The sequence below is a fragment of the Carcharodon carcharias genome, chromosome 1, assembly GCF_017639515.1.
Source record: "Carcharodon carcharias isolate sCarCar2 chromosome 1, sCarCar2.pri, whole genome shotgun sequence".
Taxonomy (NCBI): domain Eukaryota; kingdom Metazoa; phylum Chordata; class Chondrichthyes; order Lamniformes; family Lamnidae; genus Carcharodon; species Carcharodon carcharias.
Genome location: NC_054467.1, coordinates 34,672,981 through 34,686,038, shown reverse-complemented (window position 1 = coordinate 34,686,038; position 13,058 = coordinate 34,672,981). Strand labels below are relative to the sequence as shown.

The 13,058-nt window shown below is 43.3% G+C and overlaps 1 protein-coding gene across 1 annotated transcript in view; it reads left to right on the top strand.

Moving 5' to 3' along the window:
• LOC121270245 (ADP/ATP translocase 4-like) overlaps positions 1 to 13,058 on the top strand; it is a 112,873-nt gene that overhangs the window by 31,492 nt on the left and 68,323 nt on the right. Inside the window, exon 2 of the mRNA XM_041175592.1 lies at positions 4,239 to 4,366. Within this exon, the coding sequence (XP_041031526.1) occupies positions 4,239 to 4,366 (128 nt within the window). The remainder of the gene's footprint in view (positions 1 to 4,238; positions 4,367 to 13,058) is intronic.

The window sequence follows — 13,058 nt, the reverse complement described above, 5'->3', positions numbered from 1 at the left end:
TTATCCCCTTTTTTATCCGGACCACTGCCCTCTCCCCTCACCCGATCACCTACAGGGCCATCTGTTACTTGTTCCATGATGTTCTTTTCAACGTGTTCTGGTATTATCACATTCTGCTTTCTTACCTTTATGTCACTATCAGCACTAACCATTACCATTAACACTCCCTTTGTCCTTTAGTTCATGACATCTTTGTCAATCTCTCCATTGTCCCCAGCTATTGCTGGCCTTCTGTCCAGTTCCACCTGCCCCACCCCCCATAAACAGCATAAATTTAATCACATTTCCACTTCTCTTCAGCTCTGAAGAAGAGTCATACAGACTTGAAACATTAACTCTGTTTCGCTCTCCACAGATGCTGCTAGACCTACTGAGTTTTCCCGCATTTTGTTTTTGTTTATTAATAGGGGTATCGACTACAACAGCAAGGAGGTTATGTTAAACTTGCATAAAACACAGGTTTAGCCTCAGTTAGAGTATTGTGTCCAGTTCTGGGTGGCACATTTTAGGAAGGATGTGAAGGCATTGGAGAGAGTACAGAAAAGATTAATAAGGATGGTTCCAGGGATGAGGAACTTCAGTTATGAAGATAGATTGGGAAAGTGGGGACTGTTTCCCTTGGAGAAGGGAAGGTTGAGAAGAGACTTAATAGAGATATTCAAAATCATGAGGGATCTGGGCAGAGTAGATAGGGATAAACTGTTCCCACTGGTTGGATGGAGAACAAGGGGTCACAGGCTTAAGGTGATTTTCAAAAGAAGCAATGGAAACAAGAGGAGAAATATTTTCATGCATCGAGTGGTTAAGATCTGGAATGCATTTCCTGAAAGTGGTGGAGGAAGTTCAGTCAAGACATTCATTTATGTCAGAGACATATTTTTGATCTACGGTGGAGTCGAGGGTTATGGGGAGCAGGCAGGAAAGTGGATGAAAGCACAATCAAATCAGCCATGATCTTACTGAATAACAGGGCAGGCTTGATGGGTCAGATGGCTTAATCCTGCTACTATTCCTTGTGGTCTTATGTGGAGCAATGTAGACTGAGAAGTGACCCAATAGAAGTCTGTAATATAACTGAAGGCTGCATAGGCTGGAGATAGTACCTGGCCAGGTGATGCTGCCTTCTTGATGTTTCTCCATTATCACTTGATTCCAAACTCTCAACCACCAGTTTAGATACCGACACTGCATGTATCTTAGAGGATAGATTAGAGGTGGGATCTGCACATGTTGAGGCAGCAGGCATGAGTGCACTGCAACCAGGGCAGGGGGCAAGGATAGCGCAGGTGTCAGATCTCAGATGGTGGTGTCACACACGGGTTCCATTACAGAGGATTCTGATGGGGACATTGGGCCACCTACTAAAGAACACTGATGGCTATACGCAATGAAATACTTGGTGCATTGAGAAGCTTCCCAGAACATTTGAGTTAGTGTCAAGGAGCATGGAGAAATGCAGCACCAATTTGGCACAGGGTTTTCCACAGAGCTTGGAGCTCATCTTTCCTGGCATGGAAGTGATGACCAACTCCATTTGAATACTTGTGGATCTAACCATCTTGCAGCGTCTCACAGTTGATATTGTAACTTCCTTTTAGAGCACAAGCACAGCCACCCAACTTCTAAGTGCTGTAATGGAAGCTCAAATTATGGGCATGGGAGGTCAACTTGTTGTCATGCAAACTCAAACTGCTATAGTTATGGCTGTAAATCACAGTGTTCACCGGGGCTTGCAGGCTTTCTCAACAGAAATGTTCCTTTTAAGCTGCAGTCGCCCAGCAACCCAAATGTTCCCACATAGGCTGAGCCATAATTTTGAGACCTGAGGCTCCCCAGATTTTAGCCCTTATCATAGGCCTGGTGCATCTTAAAGAACAGTGAAAAATCAGGCAGTCAGCATTGCAATGGCCCTATGGTAGATGTGTCCCAGGGATTGAGGGGGCAAGTCAGTGGGCCAAATTAGGTGGCAATCAGGAGAGAGCTTAAATGAGAGGTCAAGAAAAGCAGGAGCATTTGCATATATTACTTTACCCTCCTTATTTGCCAGTGAAAATTTGATAAGTAATTGAAAATTAAATGAGACAGAGGACAGTGTCATCATTGATAAAGGAATGGAACTTGGCAAACAGCATTTTGTTCTGTACTGCGTTTTGGACAGCTGGGAGTTTGTGATGGATGGGAGGAATAATTGAGTCAAGTAGTGAAAATGGATAATGCACTAAGGAATTGGAGACATGGAGTAATGATGAATCGAAAACAAAAACAGAATTAACTGGAAAAACTCAGCAGGTCTGGCAGCATCGGCGGAGAAGAAAAGAGTTGATGAATCGATGTTTTTCTGTTTGGAGGAAAGGATGCCACGGGTCCCCAGGATTTGTTATTGGGACCATTGCTTTTCTTGTTACACATAAATGATGTGGACTTGAGTATGGCCTCCTGTGCTGTAATAATCAATGATTCTAAGGAAGTGGAGTTGATGGCTCCCACTTTTACCTTCATATACCCCCACAGCATGGCGATAGCAAACATTGAGACCGTAGTCCCATAGTCAGACAATTGGCAACAATTTGAAAAATTGTGACTGAAAGCTTTTAAAGAGGAAGGATAGAATGGTGGTAGGGTGGAGCAGAGGCAGATGGTATTGTTCACCCAAAAATGGAGTGTACAAAAATTGCTGTTGACCAATTTACTGAGCAACTGATGACTCAAGCTATCACCTTTCACTCCAAACAGCATTTATGCTCGAACAATCTCACCCATCATATACTATTAAGGGATTATTTAAACTGTAAATGAACAGATTGTATATTTTAAACAAGGCTTGGACATTAAAGGAATGAAGATATTAAACCTAGAACTATAGAAAGAGGCTATTCAGCCCATCATGCCTGTGCTGGCCAGAAAAAGATTAAAAAAAGAAACTAGCCACTCATTTAATCGCACTTTCCAGCACCTGGTCTGTAGCCTTGCAAGCTACAGCGCTTCAGATGCAGAACCAACTACCTTTTTAAATGAGTTGAACGTTTCAGCCTGTATGCTGGTAGGGGTACATGGGCACCTGATAGATCTGGGAGCAATAATTAAGGTTTGGGAACCTCTTGTAAGCCAGCGCTAGCCTCAAGGCAAACCAACCTTGGAGGAGGGCGGCAAGGGGGGGTGAGGGTAGCTCAAACATAGCACAATAGACAATTTTTGCATATATAACGGCCAAAATGTCTGCTTCTTGAATACTTAAATGACATCATTTCTTTGTCCTTAAGCAATATGACAGGCAGCACACTTCCAGTTGGAAGCGTGTCTGCGCTTTGAGCTGCCATTTTAGGAACTTAGGCTGCTTAGCGGCTCAGTTTCCAGGCTATAAAATTGTTTTACAAAACAACAGTTCAACTAGCATGTTATTTCTGCATTTTTGCAGAGCTTTCTGAGATTTGGGCCCAAATTTTCCAGGGAGTGGCAACCACTTCCAGATTGCCACTCCGCCTCTGCTTTTCCGCACCACACTAAAGTTTCCCATTTCTGGCCGGGACTTCTGGTCCTGGCTTCTCCAGAACTGTGGAGTGTACCTGAAATGAAACTGCTTCTTCGAAGTACTGGATCATTGGGGGAATATATACCACAACCCCGTTTTACAGCATTAGCGGCTATATTCTGGTAAGTAAATAGTTTAAATGTCCCAAGCTACTTTGAAAAGCTACATAGAGAAGGTAAGTGTGTGTGGGATTAGGGTGGTGAGGTAGCATGGCAGCTAGGTAGAGTGGTGAGATCGAAGTGGGGTGAGTTAGAGGGTCAAGTGGGGGAGTCGGGTGGTGAGGTTGAGTCAGATTGGGTTGGGGGGACAAGGGAGGAGTTGGGTTGTGCTCAGGGAAGGTCAAAGGAGAGAGTAGGTGTTCAGTTGTGTAGTTATCCAGGTGTTAGACTAGGTTTCAATTTGTCTAACGCTTGCTGGGTAACTATCCAGGTCAGCTCGGAAGTCTTCGAAGTTGCTGACTCTAACTTAGTGTTGGAGAATTTTTGGAGGGTCCTGGGGCAGGGAATTTGCCCATCGGAAGTTCAAACTTCCTGGGCAATTCCCACAGAGTAATTGCGTTGAGACTTGGGGTCCCATCGCGCATCTGACAATTCTGAAACTGAAAGATCTGGGCCCTTAACTGCTTAATTTTTGCTACCTGCAAGTATTTCTGATATTTTCACTTTCCATATTTGCAAATATTTCTCACAAAAAAGTTCTTTCTATTTAGGATTTCTGAGTTTTTGGCGTGGCAACTTAGCGAATGTGATTCGATATTTCCCAACTCAGGCTCTGAACTTTGCCTTCAAGGACAAGTACAAGCAAATATTTATGACAGGAATTGACAAAGAGAAACAGGTATGATTAAATGATACAGCATTATCACAAATGTCTGGACCTTACTAATGCCAAATACTCAATAATTCCTTCTGTCTTGGGTGAACCGATAGCTTATGCCATTGAAACAGTATTGTAATGGTACATGGATTCCAAAAGGAGAGTCAAAGATACTTTTATTCATTAATTTTTAAGGACTTCAGTCGTAAGCAGTGTCTTGTTTGAAGCAAATCTCAAGATTTTTGCAGTGTCTTGCACCATGGATTGATGGGACACTAGTCTGAATTTGTACTCTTCACATGGTGAACTGATAATATTATTCATGTCACTATGGACAGTCTGCAAGTGAAGACTTGATAACTTGACCAAATGAGCAAAATAAAGGCGGGACCTATTTGATTAGAGTTAAGAGATGTGCCATTACACTACTAGGTGTATTTGCTAGACCACCAACAAGTGGGAAAAATATAGAGGAGCGGATTTTCCGGAAAATTAGAGAGAAATGGAAGAATTATAGAGACTTCAGTTATCTCAATATAAACTCAGGCACTAATGGTGTAAAGGGCCAGAGACGAAGAAGTGTTCCTGAAGTGGATTCAGGAGAATTTTCTTGACTTGTAACTTTCTAGCCCAAAGAGGAAGGAAGCATTACTGGATCTGGTTCTGGGGAATGAGGGGAAAGGTAGGGCAAATGAAACCAGAGCTCCCTGGATGGCAAAAGAGATAGTGAGTAAGATGGAGCAGAAAATGGGCCTGTATGACAGATGCAAGTGACAACCAGGCTGAAAATAGAAGGTTCAGAGGGGAAGTGAGAAAGGAAATAAGAGAGGATATGAGAAGAGGATGGCAGTCAACATGAATGGAAATCCAAAATGCTTCTCCAGGCATATAAATAGTAAAGATGGTACTAAAAGGATTGTGGAGCCGATTAGGGACCAAAAAGGCAATCTATGTTTAGAGGCAGAAAGCTTGGCTGAGAGGCTAAATAAGAGTCTTTTAAATCTGTTTTTGGGATGTGGGCTTTACTGGCAAAGCCATGATTTGTTGCCTATCCCTAATTGCCCTTTAGAAGGTGTTAGTGAGCCACATTGTTGAACTGCTGCAGTCCGTGTGGTGTTGGAAGACCCACAGGGCTATTAAGGAGTGAGATCAAGGATTTTGACCCACTGACAGTTAAGGAATGGCAATATATTTCCACGTCAGGATGGTAAGTGACTTGGAGGGGAACCTGCATGTGATCTGCTATCTGCTGCCCATGGCCTAGGTTGTAGAGATTGTGGTTTTGGAATGTTCTCTTGAGGGAGCCTTTGTGAATTGTTGCAGTGCATCTTATAGATAGCACAGTCAGCTGCCACTGTGTGCCGGTGTGGAGGGAGTGAACGTTTAAGATGGTGGCTAGTGTGCTGATCAAGTAGGCTGGATGGTGGCAAGCTTCTTGAATGTTGTTGGAGTTGCAGTCAAGTGGAGAGTATTCTATCACACTCTTGTGCCTTGGAGATAATGTACAGGCTTTGGGGAATCAGGAGGCTTTATTCACAGCAGAATTCCCAGCCTCTGACCTGCTTTTATAGCCACAGTATTTATGTGGCTGGCCCAGTTACATTGTTGGTCAATGGTAACCTCAGGGGGCAGAATTTTCAGCTCAGCGTGTGGCTGTGCACCTGAGTGTGAAATAATGCGCGATGACATCAGGCGGGCTTCCTGAAGTCACCGTGCACTCGTGCGATATTTTGGCCGGTGGGTGGGCACGAGAGTTGGCAGCGCACCTGCTGACAATTAAGAAGCCTATTAAGGCATTTAAGCTGGCAATTAAATTGAATTTTTTGCTGCCCGTCCAACCTTTTGATTGGCAGCCTTTGCATTTTTTGCGAAACCTCATCTACAGGAGGTATAAGGTTTCCAACCGTGGATAAAAAAAAGATTTTTTTCAAGTCATTTTTTAACATGCCCCTGTTCATGTGACAGAGTTACTTGTGGGAACATGTTTCCCTTATTTTTCCAATCTTCATTTTTAAATCCTTCAGCTCCCTGAGTCAGCTCTGTGCCTTCAGAGAACTTTCAATGAGCCTACCCCCACGTATGTGCAAACTTCAGCGCTCGCACTTCTCCCGGGGGCATCCCAGCAATGTTGAGGCACTCAGCACGCATTTCACACTGGCTGGCTGTCGATTGGCCAGCCAGCATGAAATCACAGTCAAGGCCCAATTGTGAGCGGTGGACCGTTTCTTGGCCGCACCCAGATCCGCCTGCTGCATCCACCCAATGAGGGGAAAATCCTTCCCAGGATGTTGATGGTGGGGGATCCAGCTATGGTGATGCCATTGAATGTCAATGGAAGATGGTTAGATTCTCACTTGTCATAGAGGGCCATTGCCTGGCACTTGTTACTTGGCACATATCAGCCCAAGTGAGTGCTGACCATATCTTGCTGCATGCAGATACGGACTGCTTCAGAGTTCAAGGACTTACGAATAGTACTGAATGCTGCAGTTATCACTGAGCATTCCCACATCTGACCTAATGTTCGGGGTAGGTTATTGATGAAGCAGCTGAAAATGCTTGGAGCCCAGGATATTACTACGCTGGGGAGTTTCTGCACCGATGTCCTGGGGCTAAGATGATTGGCCTCCAGCAAACACAGCTAGGTGAGACCAGCAAGTAGTTTCCCCCTGACTTCAATTTTATGCAGCTCCTTGATGTCAAGGGCAATCACACACTTTATCTCTGGTATTCAGCATTTTTATCCATGTTTGGACCAAGGCTGTAATGAGGCCCTGGCAGAACTGAAACTGAACACCAGTGAGTAGGTTGGTTTCTGATAACACTGTCGACAGTAACTTCCATCACTTTGATTGAGAGCGGGATTGATTGGTGGACATATGCCAGATTAAATTTTTTGTACACAGGCCATACCTGGGCAATTTTCCACATTGTCAGGTAGATGCTTCTGTGGTATCTGTACTAGAACAGCTTGGCTAAGGTGCAGCTAACTGGAGCCTAAGGTTTAAGTACTACAGTTAGGATGTTGTCAAGGCCTATAGCCTTTGCTGTATACAGTACCTTTAATTGTTCTTTGATATCACATGGAGTGAATTGAATTGGCTGAAGACTGGCATCTGTGATGTTGGGTCCTCAAGAAGAGGTTGTGTTGGATCAGCCACTCATCACTTCTGGCTGAAGATAGTTTCAAATGCTTCAGCCTTGTCTTTTATACTGGGCTGTCCCATCATTGAGGCTGGGGATATTGTTGGAGGCTCCTACTCTGGTCAATTGTTTAATAGTATACAGCTATTCACAACTGGATGTGGCGGGACCGCCTAACTTTGATCAGTTACGTTGGTTGTGGGATCACTTAGCTCTTTTTATTGCATACTGTATCTGCTGTTTAGTGTGCAAGTAGTTTGTGTTGTACCTTAACCAGGTTGACATCTCTTTTAGGTATGCCTGGAGCTGCTGCTGGCATGCTTTCCTGCACTCCTGATTGAACCAGGGTAAATCGTTATGTTAGAGTACAGAATATGCCAGACCATGAGGTTAAAGATTGTGGTTAGAAACATAGAAACTAGGAGCAGGAGTAGGCCATTTGGCCCTTTGAGCCTCCTCCACCATTCAATATGATCATGGCTGATCCTCTGTCTCAAGGCCATATTCCCGCTTTCTCTCCATACCCCTTGATGCCCGGAATATCCAAAAAATTATCAATTTCTTTCTTGAATATACTCAGTGACCCGGCCTCACAGCCTTCTGTGGTAGAGAATTCCACAGATTGACCACCCTCTGAGTGAAGAAAGTTATCCTCATCTCAGTCCTAAATGGCCTGCCCCATCTCCTGAGACTGTGGCCCCTAGTTCTAGATGCCCCAACCAGGGTAATCATCCTCCCTGCATCTAATATGTCTAGCCCTGTTAGAATTTAAAAGTTTCAATCAAATCCCCTCTCATTCTTCTAAACTCTAATGAACACAGCCCATTCGAACCAATCCCTCCTCATACGACAGTCCTGCCATGCCCAGTATCAGCCTAGTGAACCTTTGCTGCACTCGCACTCCCTCCATGGCACATATATCCTTTCTTAGGTCGGGAGACCAAAACTGAAAGCAGTACTCCAGGTGTGGTCTCACTAAGGCCTTGTATAACTGCAGTAAGACATCCCTACTTCTGAACTTAAATCCTCTTGCAATGAAGGCCAAATACCATTTGCCTTCCTAATTGCTTGCTGCACCTGCCTGTTTACTTTCATTAACTGCTGTACAAGGACACCCAGTTCCCTTGTACATCCACATTTCCCAATATATCACCATTTAAATATTACTCTGCCTTTCTGTTTTTCACACCGAAGCGTATAACTTCACATTTATCCACATTATACTGCATCTGCTCACACAAACAACTTGTCTAAATTGCCCTGAGGTTTCCTTGCATTCTCCTCACAACCCCACCCAGTTATGTGTCATCATCAAACTTGGAAATATTGTACTTGATTCTCTCACCCAAGTCATTTATGTATATCGTGAATAGCTGGGGCGCAAGCACTGATCCCTGCGGTACACCACTAACCTTGCCATCCGGAAAAGACCCATTTATTCCCACTCTCTGTTTCCGGTCTATCAACCAATTCTCAATCCATGCCAGTATCATACCCACGATCCTATGTGCTTTAATTTTGCCCACTAGCCTCTTATGTGGGACCTTATCAAAAGCCTTCTTGAAATCCAAATACACGACATCCACTGGTTCTCCCTTATGTATTCTACTAGTTACATCCTCAAAAAACACCAGTGGATTAGCTAAGCATGATTTCCCTTTCATAAACCCATGCTGATTTTGTCTAATCCTGTTAATGCTTTCCAAGTTAGCATGTCTTTTATAGTAGACTCTAGCATTTTCCCCACTATTGATGTTAGACTGGCCTGTAATTCTCTGTTTTTTCTTTCTCTTTTTTTAATACAACTCTGCTGCTGATGGTCCATAGTGCCTCATGGATGTCTATTTTTTAGTTGCTAGATCTATTCTAAGGCCAGTATTTTCCACCCCCATTTGCAGCAGGTGTCATGGCAGGCTGAAGTAGAAAATATCATGAAAAGGACAAAAATCAGTTTTACGTCATTGTGAAACCACTTTTCAGCATGCAGTTAGAACAGCGTATTTCACAACAGTACATAAGCAACATGCACCTGGCGACCTGCATTTTGTTTGTCACTTCAAGGTTAGTTCGCCTATCTTGCATTGCGCAGCACTTGCAGAAATCCATGTCAGTCTTCACAGGCAGCACCACATTGCTTTCAGGGGGTTGTCACTGGCAAGCCTGTACCTACCAGACCAACAATAAGGCTGGTGTGACTTTCAGTGGGCTGCAGGGCTAGGGCTACATTGGGGAAGGTGGGCAGCTAGACTCAGGCAAGAGAAGGTGCTGCAGGGCTTGGGCTGTACTGGGGATTACGAGTTGTGAAGGTTGCACTCAGACACATGACTGCGGGGAGGGTGTGGAATACACTGAACAGTGTAAGTGGCCTCAAGATGGTGATGAGTGAAGTCCACACAGGCCGCAGGCACATCCACTTCAAAATGTTCAGGAACTAACAAACAGACATGCACCAGAGGCAAGACAGCATTAAGGAATACAGGGGGTGGATGGAGAGATCTGTGAGGCCTAAAGGTGTTTTGTTGAAATTGAGTTTATGAATATTTGTTGGGACAGAAGGGAATGAGAACTGCTCAGTAGTTTTAACACAATCTTGACATGGGAGTAATTGCCACTTGGTGCGAGAAGTAGAACAATAATCCAGTCTTCAACATGACATTCTTCACAATGCTGAGCACAAAAGGACAACATACCCAAAAAAGACAATAAGATACAAACACAGGTAACAAGCAAAAGTTAATATACAGTACATACAGTTGATATGCAATAAATGGTTGGCCGTGCAACCAGCTTTGTCATATCCATTTGAATAGCCTGTGACATCACTACATGTAATTTATGTAATTACACATTCACTGCTGCTAACCTGGTGATTTTAAACCTCTGTGCTGTAACCTAAGGTATAAGTTAATGGTAGGCCTCTCAAAGTTTTGTTTTAGGTAGGACAGAAGTTAATGGCCATAAATCAACATTTACCTTCCTATGGCTCTAATACTTGATTGAATTTCATCTGCACTCTGGAGGTGAGACATTGCAGCTGTTATCATATGGTTTGTTGGAAACTGAGTTAAAATGTCCAAAGTTGCACTTAATCACTATGCAAAGGAGACAAGATTTGTATTTCCATTAGACTGGACTGTTTACAAACCACCAGAGGTGAAGGGAACAATGCTAGCCGCACCCTATTTGCCAACTAATTATTTCCAATAGATTGTTGATAAATTTTGGAACATTATCTAAATTTGGATTTTCTTGGCATCCAATTCCAGTTCCATTCGCAACTCTGCAGATAATGAAGCCAGCATGCAGCAAGACCTGGACAGCATTCAGATTCGGGCTTACTTGGGCAAGTAACATGCATGCCACACAAATGCCAAGCAATGACCATCAATGAGAAAACCTAACCATCGTCCTTTCACATTTAACAGCCTGCCAGTGATCTGTGTGTTTGCCGTGTGTGCATAATTAAAGAGATGGGAAGCAGACGATACTGCGTGAAAACCCACCATTGCAGCCGGCGGGAAAAATGTCGTTTTTCACGCACTTAGTGCAATGCGGGCAAAATCCCACCCTAAGTCTATTCCATTTAGCATGGTTGTAGTGCCAAGCAACACAATGAATGGTATCCTCAGTGTGAAGGCAGGGCTTTGTCTCCACGAGGACTGCATGTTGGTTACTCCTACCTGCCTACAATATTGTCATGAACAGATGCATCAAAGACAGGTAGATATATGAGAATGAGGTCAAATAGGTTCTTCCCTCTTGGTGACAGACATTGGACTCTGGGTGGGGTAATCTTATTCTGTGTCCTTGCTAGCCTCGCTGCTTCTGAAGAGGGAGAAGCACTTAATCATCAGCTGAGGGAGGGCAATAGGTGGCAAGGGACTTCATGGTTTCCAAAGTCAAAGTTGAGAACTCCTGAGGACCACTTCCTCCTGACTATATACCACCGTGCCACCCTTCTGGTCTGATTGTCCCTCTGGTGAAACAGGACATACCAGGTGATGGAGGAGTCTTGGTTATTTGCTGTAACATGTGATTTGGTGAGTTTGATGACATCAGGCTGTTACTTGGTGCAAGTCTCCAGATGTTAGTGAGCAGGACATTGCAGGGTTGTCTGGGTAAGGTTTACTTTTGACATTGCTGGTGCCTAAGTCGATGTTGGGTGATTTGTCTGGTTTTATTCTTTTTTTACTTTTCTGTGGGTCTGGAGTCACATGTAGACCAGACCAGGTAAGGACAGCTGATTTCCATCACTGAAGAACATTAATGAATCAGATGGGTAGTTTCATAGTGATTAATGATTCTAGCTTTTTTGATCAAAATTTATTGATTAATTGAATTTAGATTCCCACAGCTACTGTTATGGGATTTGAACTCATATTTCTGGGGCATCAGTCCTGGCCTCTACTAGTCTAGAAACATCACCACTACCATACCCCCTTGCATTTGTCTTTATCAAGAAAGAAGGATGCTGCCAAAATCCTAGTGAAAGAAAAAGTAATTGAAATACTGGGTAGGCTAAAATTGATAGAGGATGTATTGGAAAGGCTGGCTCCACTTAAAAGTTGATAAATCATTAGGATGGGATTAAATGCATCCAAGGATACTGAGAGAAACAATGGTGGAAATTGTAGAGGTACTGATGTTGATCTTCAGTCCTCCTTAGATACAGGGGTGGTTCTAAAGGCTGATACTACACCCTTGTTCGAAAAATGATAAGAGATCAAGCCCAGTAACCACAGACCAATCTGTGTAACCATGGTATTGAAAAACTTTTAGAAACAATAATCTGGGACAAAATTATCAGTCACTTGGATGAGCATAAATTAATTAAGGAAAGCCAGCATTGATTTGTTAAGATGAATCATGTATCGCTGACTTGATTTTAGTTTTTTTGATGAGGGTAACACCATGTTGTCTACATGGATTTCCAAAATTGACTTGGTAAGGGGCCACATTATTTGGCATAACATGAAGGTTATGCCAAATAATTTAAGCCCATGGAATAAAAAGGACAGTGATAGGAAAAGAGGAGTGATGAATGGTAGTGTTTTGGACTGGAAGAAGGTATACAGTGGGGCTCCTCTGGACCCCTGTTGTTTGTGATGTGTATATATATTAATGACAGACTTAGGTGTACAGGGCACATTTCAAAATCTACAGATGACACAAAATTTGGCAGTATTATGAACTGTGAGGAGGATTGTGATATGAAGAGGACATTGGCAAGCTGGCCGAATGGGTAAACTTGTGGCAGATAGAATTTAAGACAGCGAAGTAGGAAGAATGAGGAGAGGCAATTTAAACTAAAGGGCACAATTCTTAAGTGGTTGCAGCAACAGAGAAACTTGGAGGTATTAGTTGAAGGTGGCAAGTTGGTTGAGAAAGTGGTTAAAAAGACATATAGGATTCTGAGTTTTATAAATGGAGGCAAAAGTGTACAAAAACACTGGTTCAGCCTCAGCTGGAGTATTGTATCCAATTCAGGGCACTGCACTTTAGGAAGGATGTGAAGGCTTTAGAGAGAGTGCAGAAAAGGGTTACAAAAATGGTTCCAAGGATGAGCGAT